The 9,489-nt window shown below is 48.3% G+C and overlaps 1 protein-coding gene across 2 annotated transcripts; it reads right to left on the reverse strand.

Annotated features, from left to right (window-relative positions):
• Nucleotides 1-14: 14 nt before the first annotated feature.
• Nucleotides 15-2,908, reverse strand: VKORC1 (vitamin K epoxide reductase complex subunit 1). 2 transcript variants are annotated; one of them, XM_061401749.1, is made up of 3 exons: nt 2,044-2,274; nt 922-1,031; nt 15-460 (listed from the first exon to the last, which is right to left on the reverse strand). In XM_061401749.1, exons 1-3 carry the CDS (start codon nt 2,214-2,216, stop codon nt 252-254), a joined length of 492 nt encoding a protein of 163 aa, XP_061257733.1. In that variant the 5' UTR covers nt 2,217-2,274; the 3' UTR covers nt 15-251. The 2 variants fall into 2 exon arrangements, with proteins under 2 accessions (XP_061257733.1, XP_061257734.1); XM_061401750.1 differs by lacking the exon at nt 922-1,031 and having other exon boundaries at nt 355-460; nt 2,044-2,908.
• Between the last annotated feature and the right edge of the window lie 6,581 nt (nt 2,909-9,489).

Consider the following 9,489-nt stretch of genomic DNA (forward strand, 5'->3'; position numbering starts at 1 on the left):
GGCAGACAGATGGCTCAGATTTGGCCAATTTATTTAAGAAATTTTATTGCTCCGAAACTTCCCTCCTGGAGCAACAGCAGGAGCTTTGGAAATCAGCTTTGGGAACAGAAACAGAGGCACTAAGGTAGCAAACTGTGGCATGTTTGGTCCATTGTCCTGTGTCGGAGTATGGCAGGGGCAACGTGCAGACTCTTCCAAGGACCCAGACGTGGCCTTCTTGGGCAAAGGTCACTCTGGCTTGGGGTGAGGGCTCAGTGCCCCTTGACCTTGCCCTGGGGTCCCTGGACCTCCCGGAAACTGAGCACCGTCAGGCCCACGTTGATGGCATAAGTAGTGATGCAAACGATGCAGAAATCATAGAGCACGAAGAACAGGATCCAGGCCAGGTACACAGAACCAGCTAGAGACACCAAGCAACTCAACCTCAGTAGAACAGATGCCCAGCGGCCCTGCAGGCAGCCTGTAAAGCAGAAAAGGGGCAGATGTAGGCTTTGGCAACTAGCCATTACTAGAACATGCCATGACTCCATGGTGCCGCCCAGACAGCAGGGGCTACTGGGGCAAGAGCCTCTAAAATGAGCAGCTCAGACAGGCCTCACCAAGACCCTGGTTCTCCTACGTGTTCAACGATCCCTGGGACCAAAATAGTGAATTTTCCTGCTGAGCTCTACGTGAGATGAGAGACAGCAACCCTTGGGTTTCCCCCAGAAGGGAGTCTTTTCTAGAAAACCGGGCTCCTGGGAAATCTCTAAGGGCCCTATGGTTCTGACAGTAAAGACCCCTATAAGTTCCCACCTCCTTGGTGCTCAGTGATGCGCAGTTAGTTGGCCATCAGATGTCTGGGTCACCAAGACTGCAAGAGTTTCGGCTGGGCTGGCCAAGAGGGGAAGGGGGCTGTCACAAGAGGGTGAGGCCACTCACCTAACAACAACTGCAGTGTGTAGAAGATGCAACCAAATATGCTGTTGGATTGATTGAGGATGCTGTCTTTGCCCAGCACGTGTTCCACCAGTCCGAAGCCACGGCCCCACCTGGTGGAAGTAAAGTGAAGTCACTCAGTCGTGTCCGACTCTGTGACCCCATGGACTGTAGCCCACCAGGCTCCTTGGAACCTGGCATGAATACTGGAGTGGGTTGCCATTTCCTTCTCCAGGGGATCTTCCCGACTCAGGGATCGAACCCGGGTCTCTCTCATTGTAGGCAGACGCTTTACTGTCTGAGCTACCAGGGAAGCCCACACCTGGTGGAGGGGAGGGCCTAAGTTAGGAGTATCAACTCAGTGCCCTGAGCCCTATCCTGGGTTATTTCCAAGAAGCCAGCTGGGCTGTCCTTCCCCATCTCACCCTTCCCCCAACCACTACATGAGTCCAAGGGTCAGTGACCTCCGAGCATAGCCTTTCTTTGGCCAAGGCAGGATTCCATGTCACTGCCCCTGTCCTCCCCCATCCCCAGGTCAGGCCTGGCCATGGCTCTCCCATAGGCTCTTCTTTTCATCCTAGACTTTCAATAAATCCTAGGATGGTAAGGTGCGTATAACCCTTCATCTTATTTTACAGAGTTACCAGAGACTGGGAAACCAAGACAGAATCTCTCTGCCTTGGACCCTTAAATCTCCAGCGCCCCCTCCACACTCTTCCCTCTTCTGTCTCAGGTCATCCCACAAACCCTGTATCCTCAAGCATAACCAGACCTGGCCACCTTGTCGCCAGGCACGCCCATCCTTAAGACCATAATCAGTTCCTACACTCGACCCTATCTCCCTGTGTCCTGCCCGGTCACTGTTATTCCTTGTTATCAGGATTCACATGTATTCCCTCGAATAACCCCAGTCCCCAGAACTATCTGTCCCCTTAGCCCCACACTCCTATCTCGGACACAGTCGTTTCTCCAGGCAACGCTCCCTTGAGCAGCCTGGTCCCGCGCGTCCGCTCCCCGGGAACCCCAACCCCCGATTGATCTGGCAGCCTGGCTGCCATGCACACCTGGACCCCATGCACCGCTCCCACGAGCAGCGGTCCTCCAAGCCCTCCACTCCCCGTGTACCTGGAGGAGAAGACGCGCGAACAGCTGATGGCAGTGCCCACGTCGCAGAGCGCGCGGTAATCCCGGTCCCGGGCGCGCGCCGCCTTCACGTGCAGCGCGTAGAGAGAGAGCACTAAGCCCGCGAGGCAGAGCGCGAGCCGCACCCACCCCGGACTCCGCCAGGTAGCGCCCATGTCTTCAGGTCCTGCCCGAAGGAAGCCTCAGCCGGAAACTAACTGGCCACGGGGCAGGGGCGGGGCCGGATTTGACCACGCCCGCTCCCGCCCCTCTGACTGAACGATTGGCCTACTGGTCTCGCACTCCCTGATCTAATTGGTTGTTCCTATGATTTGGCAAGCGTGTTGCCGCGGTAGGAAAACAGTTGAGGAATGCTGGGACTGGAAAACCGATTAAGGGACATGGGTATTTACGGATTTGACGGCCTGCCAGGCATGATGGGAATTGTAGTCCGAGCGGCTGCAGTGCCTCAAGGATAATGAAATCTCCGGAGTTTTACAAGTTATATTAATCGGGCTAACAATATATAGCGTTTACTCTAGTCCAAGCCCTGTTTTAACTTTGGAGAATCCTGGAACTAGAGATCAGCGGATCAGGGAATCCAGGGCATACTGCGATCTCATCAAGAACCAAGCGTTTTCCCTAAAATTATCTGACAGCATAGCCTCCAATCCGCCTAGTTTGCCCAGCCATTCCTTCCTGCTGCACCAGCGCCTCTTGCTGGCCGATATCTACGTCTCTCTCCTACATTCCCAGCTCCATCAGCTTCGCCATATCCTGGACAATATCCTAACCTCTGTTCTATTGTGGCGCCACCTGGCGAAACCTGAGCCCAGATCAACCCAACAGTCCCTCCATTCGAAGGCTTTGACGGGCTACCTGACCTCTCCCTTTCACACACAGTATTTATTAACGAGCCATCTCACCCGGGATAGGCTTTCCGCGTGGCGCAGTGGTAAACAATCTGCCTGCCGAGGCAGGAGGTGCAAGAGACCCAGATTCCATCCCTGGGTCGGGAAGATCCTCTGGAATAGGAAATGGCAGCCTGTTCCAGTATCCTTACCTGGAAAATTCCATGGATAGAGGAGCCGAGCGGGCTACAGGTCACAAAAAGTTGGACACGACTGAGGGCACACACACACACACACACACCTCATCTATACCTCCCCTTCCTTCCATTTGCATTGGAACTTCCCCCCCGCCCCATTTTAGAAGCTGCAATAAATACCCCTTTACAATCAAGTTTTGTTTTTGTTTTTTTTTTCCAGAAGATTTTACACTCTCAGTCTTTACTTCCTTACATTTTCCTTGCTGCCCAACACAACATAAACTAGCTCCTGACCCTGGTACTCCCCTGATAACTAGTATCACCAGGAAGCTAAATTCAATGAATATTTTTCAGTTCTTATCATGCTTGATTCCCAACAGTATTAATCCTTCCTGGGAACCCTGTCTTCCTCTGGCTTTTGTTATATTTCACTCTTCTAAATGGCCCTCCTCCCTCCCTGGCTGCTTCTTCTCAGGCCTACTCCTCTTCCAGACAATGTGGTCAGTGGAATAATGGCTCTTAAAGATGTGTGTGTGTGTTGTGTGTGTATCAGTTGCTCAATCATGTCTGACTCTATGTGACCCCATGGACTATAGCTCTCCAGGCTCTTCTGTCTATGGAATTCTCCAGGCAAGAATACTGGAATGGGTTGCCATTCCCTTCTCCAGGCTCCCAAAGATGTCAGTGCCCTAATTCTTGGGACCTGTGGACATATTAGTTTACATGGCAAATGGGAATTAAGATTGCATGTGGAATGAAGGCTACTAATCTGCTGATTTTAAAACAGATTATCCTATGGGTCCAATGTCATCACAAGGGTCCTTAAAAGTGAGAGCAGCAGAAGAGTCAGAAGGCGGTGTGACTACTGAAGAAAAGCAAAAAGAGATCAATGTTGCTGGCTTTGAACATGGAGGAAAGGGGTCATGAGCTAGGGAATGTGGGTGGTCTCTAGCAGCAGGAAAAGTTAAAGAAATGGATTCTCCTCTAGAGCCTGCAGAGAGGAAGTTTTTGTTGTTGTTTTGTTTTTTGGCTTCACAACATGGCTTGCAGGATCCTAGTTCCCTAACCAGGCACCAAATCCCTGCTCCCGAAGTGGAGGTGCAAAGTCCTAACCACTGGCAAAGTCCTAATCACTGGATCTCCAGGGACTTCCCCAGAAAGGAACTATTGCCATCCTGATTTTAGCTCAGTGAGACCCATGCCAGACTTCTGAACTCCAGGACTATAAGATAAGTTCATGTAGTTTTAAGCTACTAAGTTTGTGGTAATTTGTTATAGCAGCAATAGGAATCTAGTACAGAGCACTATGACTTAGGCCAGTTTCTCAGCTCTTTCCACAGTTTTCTGGCGTGTTCCTATTATTTGTGGCTGACTTCTTCCCAAATGAGTGATCTAAGAGGGAGTAAAATTCCCTGGTGGCTCAGATGGTAAAGCGTCTGCCCACAGTGTGGGAGACCTGGGTTCGATCCCTGGGTTGGGAAGATCCCCTGGAGAAGGCAATGGCACCCCACTCCAGTACTCTTGCCTAGAAAATTCCATGGATGGAGGAGCCTGGTGGGCTACAGTCCATGGGGTCACAAAGAGTCGGACATGACTGATCGACTTCACGACTTCACAAGAGGGAGTAAGGTGGAAACCACAGTATCTTTATGACTCAGCCTTGAAAGTCACACGTTGTCATTTATCTTATTGGGTCAGGTCAGCTCTGTTCAATGTGGGAAGAGACTCCAGAGGGATATAAATACAGGGAGGTGGGACTCATTGAGGGCTTACTGCTGTTTAACAAATTACCACAAAAATAAAGACTGAAGAGAAACAACCTTTTCATTTTCTCTCAGTTTTTAGGAGTTAGGAATTCGAGGTGAGAATTTTGCCTGGGCAGTACTGGCTCACATAACTGCAGTCCGATGATGACTAATATTGGAGCAATGGGAGGCTGATAACTTGGCTTCTCTCTCTCTTCTTTGTTTTTGGCTGTGCTGGGTTTTTGTTGCTGCGAGTGGGCTTTTCTCGAGTTGTGGCGAATGGAGGCTACTCTCTAGTTGCAGTGTGAGGGGTTCTCATTATGGTGGCTTATCTTGTTGCACGGGCTCTAAGCTCACAGGCTTCAATAATTGTGGTGCGAGGGCTCTACAGCACAGGCTCAGGAGTTGTGGTGCAAGGGCTTAGTTGCTCCGTGGCATGTGGGATAGATCTTCCTGGCCCGTGTCCCCTGCACTGGCAGGGGGATTCTTTAGCACTGAGCTACCGAAGAATTATGCCCCCTCCCCTTCGTGTAGCCTCAGGGACTCTCTGTGAATCCATGTAGCCACTCCTCCATAGGGGCTACTTAGGGCTTCCTCACAGCATGGCAGACTCCAGGCCACAGCAACCAGTTTCCAAAACTGTCTTCCATGATTTCCACCTCCTGGTATACATACCATTGTGTAATTTCTTCCCACCCTAAATAGGGCTGACCTGGCCCAATGGGATAATGCAGACATGATGGTTTATGAGTTTGGAGGCTGTTATTAGGATATTGTGGCTTCCATCTTGCTCCCTTTTAGATCACCCACTCTGGGTGAAGTCAGCTGCCATGTTTGCCTAATTCCTAACCCAAAGAAAGTGTGTGAGATAATAAATATTTATTGTTTTGAACTGCTATATTGTGAGGGTAATTTGTCACACAACAACAGATAATTAATACAGGGCAATCAGGGACTCCTGCGGTAGTCCAATGGTTAGGACTATGTGCTTCCAATGCAGAGGGCATGGGTTCGATCCCTGGTTGGGGAGCTAGGGTCCTATATGGCCAAAATAATAACTACCAAAAAATAAATAATTAAAAAATACAGGGCAATTAGATTGCTTATGTGACTACTCAGGTCTCCAGTAAAAGTTCTCCAGGGAACCAAGTAGAAGCTGTATCATCTTTTATGATCTAGCTTCATACATCATCATTTAGTATCCCTTCCACTGTAATCACAAATCTGCTTAGAACAAATGGGAAGGAAATCAGAACTTCACCTCTTGATAAGAGAAGGCTCAAAATCATAAACTAAGAAGTTCAGGGACTTTCTTGGTGATGCAGTAGATGGGAATCCACCTGCCAATGCCAGGGACACAGATTTGACTCCTGGTCTGGGAAGATTCTACATACTGTGGAGCAACTAAGCCCAGGCACCACAACTACTGAGCCTGAGCTCTAGAATCCACGTGCTGCAACTATTGAAGCCCACACACCCTAGAGCCCGTACTCTGGAACAAGAGAAGCCACAGCAATGGGAAGCCAGAACACCGAAACAAAGAGTAGCCCCTGCTCACCTCGACTAGAGAAAGCCCATGCACAATACTGAAGACCCAGTACAGCCATAAATAAATATATAATTAATTAATTTTTTAAAAAAGAGAAGTTCATGTGGGTGTGTGGGGTGCAGCATCTATGGGAAATACAAACTGCCACATGAGGCAGATTTTTCTCCACCCACGTCTTCTCTTACTCCATACAGATTACAGCTTCTGAGCTCTGAGCCCAGATCTTGATCCTGGGTTCCAAACCCCATAGTAGAAACACTTCTAGGACCTCTTCATCTGGATATTCTCACAGGTCAATCTGATGAAATGCAACACACTCAAAACTGAGCTCCTATGTTACTCAGCTATAAAAAGAAATGATATTGGGTCATTTGTGGAGACATGGATGGATCTAGAGGCTGTCTTACAGAGTGAAGTGAGTCAGAAAGAGTAAAACATATCATTTATTAATGCATATGTGTGGAAACTAGACAATGGTATAGATGATCGTATTTGCAAAACAATATAGTGGTTTAGAGTTTAAGGATCTGTCTTCCAAGGTAGGGGACCCAGGTTGATCCCTAGTCAGGGAACTAAGATTCCACATGCCGTGGGGCAACTAAGCCCTAATGCCTCAACTAGAGAGCCCGAACCCTGCAACAGGAGAAGTCAGTGTAACGAAAAGCCCATGTGCCATCATGAAGACTTATCACAGCTCAAAAAACTCCAACAACCCTCCCCCAACACACAAAAACAGAAATAGAGACATAGATATAGAGAATAAACATATGAACATCAAGAGGGGAAAGGGGGTGTGGTGGGATGAATTGGGACTTGGGGATTGACTATATACAGTACTGATGAAAAAGTGAAAGTTAGTCGCACAGTTGTGTCCGACTGTTTGCGATCCCATGGACTATAGCCTGCCCAGCTCCTCTGTCCATGGAATCCTCCAGGCAAGAATACTGGAGTAGGTTGCCATTTCCTTCTCCAGGGGATCTTCCCAATCCAGAGATCGAACCCAGGTCTCCTGCATTGCAGATAGATTCTTTACCAACTGAGCCACAAGGGAAGCCCCACACTACTGATACTGTGTATAAAAATAGAGTCCCAGGTGGCTCAGTGGTAAAGAATCCCCCTCAATGCAGGAGACATGGGAGACCCGAGTTTGATCCCTGGGTTGGAAAGATCCGCTGGGGGAGGAAATGGCAATCCAGTCCAGTACTCTTGCCTGGGAAATCCCACGGACAGATGACTGACGGGCTGCAGTCCATGGGGTCACAAAGAGTTGAACACGACTGAGCACTCATGCACATAACATAGATAATTAATGAGAACCTACTGTATAGCTCAGGGAATTCTATTCAGTGCTCTATGGTGACCTAAAGGAAATCCCCAAAAGAGGAGATGTATGTATACATATAGCTGATTTACTTTGCTGTATAGTAGAATATATAGCTGATTTACTTCGCTGTATAGTAGAAACTGGAGAAGGCAATGGCACCCCACTCCAGTACTCTTGCCTGGAAAATCCCATGGACGGAGGAGCCTGGTAGGCTGCAGTCCATGGGGTCACTGAGTACGACACGACTGAGCGACTTCACTTTCACTTTTCACTTTCATGCATTGGAGAAGGAAATGGCAACCCACTTCAGTATTCTTGCCTAGAGAATCCCAGGGATGGGGGAGCCTGGTGGGCTGCCATCTATGGGGTCGCACAGAGTCGGACACGACTGAAGCGACTTAGCAGCAGCAGCATAGTAGAAACTAACAACGTTGTAAAGCAATTATACTCCAATAAAAATTAGTTTAAAAAGATAAACAAAATCTGAACGGTTTACAAAGGGCAAACTAAGCTCTTTACCTTCTCCAAATCTGGCTCTTCTCTGGGGTTTCCCATTTTAACCTTGGCCTCCCCCAGTCCACCCAAACCACTCCTCCTGGACATCTCTCTCACTCCTGGTAATTTATGCAGACCACTACCTTGACCCAAACCATCATCAGCTCCTACCTAGACAAATGTAGTAGCCTCCTCTCTGGTCTCTCAGATATTTGTCCGTCACCCCAACATACATTCTCCATGCAACAATCAAAGTGATCCTTTAAAAATAAAAACAAAAAACAAAATAAAGATGTAGCTTTGTCACTCTGCCTTTCAACAGCTCAGAGAAGAAAGCCCAATATTTCTTTCATTGATTTAACAAATGTTTATTGAGCACCTGTTACATGCCAGAGACTGTGTTAGGGGCACAAGATAAATCAGTATAGCAGACAAATATTCATACATTGGTCTTACATTTCAGGGAAAAAAATGAGTAATTAATATAATAAATTCATATAATATGTTGTTGGTGATAAATGCTCTGGATGAAATAAAGAGTAGAGCAGAAGAAATTCCCAGGCAGTCCAGTGGTTAGAACTCAGCATTTTTCACTGAAGGGGGTCATGGTTCAGTCCCTGGTCCCAGAACTAAGAGCCCAAAAGCCTTGAAGTCCAGCCAAATAAATAAATAACTGAGTAAAGCAGTGTGAGGGGAATGGCTGCTACTGCTACTAAGTTGCTCAGTCATGTCCGACTCTGTGGGACCTTATAGACTGTAGTCCTCCAGACTCCTCTGTCCATGGGATTTTTCAGGCAAGAATACTGGAGTGGGTTGTCATTTCCTTCTCCAGGGGATCTTCCCGACCCAGGGATCAAACCCACATCTCTTAGGTCTCCTGCATTGGCAGGCAGGCTCTTTACCACTAGCCTTACTGGCGTGCTGCGATTCATGGGGTCGCTAAGAGTCGGACACGACTGAGCGACTGATCTGATCTGATCTGATCTGATCTACCCGGGAAGCCATACTAACCAGAGGGGAATGGGGGCGATTGCAATTTTAAATCGGATTATCAAGTTGGGCTTTGTCCAACTGACATTTGGGCAAAAGCTTAGAGGAGGTGAGGGAGTAAGCTATGTGGAGGGGAACGGTGTTCTAAACCGAGGAAACAGCTCCTGAGAGGTGGAATGTGCCTAAGTATGTTTAGGGGGAAATAGGTGTGCCAGTGTAATGGGAGGTAAGGACAGAGAGGAAGGAGGGGACAAGTTATTTAATCTCTTTTTAAAAAATTTATTTGGCTGCACCGGGC

Source organism: Bos javanicus, chromosome 25, assembly GCF_032452875.1.
Source record: "Bos javanicus breed banteng chromosome 25, ARS-OSU_banteng_1.0, whole genome shotgun sequence".
Taxonomy (NCBI): Eukaryota; Metazoa; Chordata; class Mammalia; order Artiodactyla; family Bovidae; genus Bos; species Bos javanicus.

Bases quoted from the DNA above. Each gene is read 5' to 3' on its own strand.
- VKORC1 (XM_061401749.1), bottom strand. From the start codon at position 2,216: ATGGGCGCTACCTGGCGGAGTCCGGGGTGGGTGCGGCTCGCGCTCTGC. The intron at 1,032-2,043 runs GTACACGGGGAG...TACTTCCACCAG, and splicing joins TCGCGCGTCTTCTCCTCCAG to GTGGGGCCGTGGCTTCGGAC. The intron at 461-921 runs GTGAGTGGCCTC...TCTGCTTTACAG, and splicing joins CACACTGCAGTTGTTGTTAG to GCTGCCTGCAGGGCCGCTGG.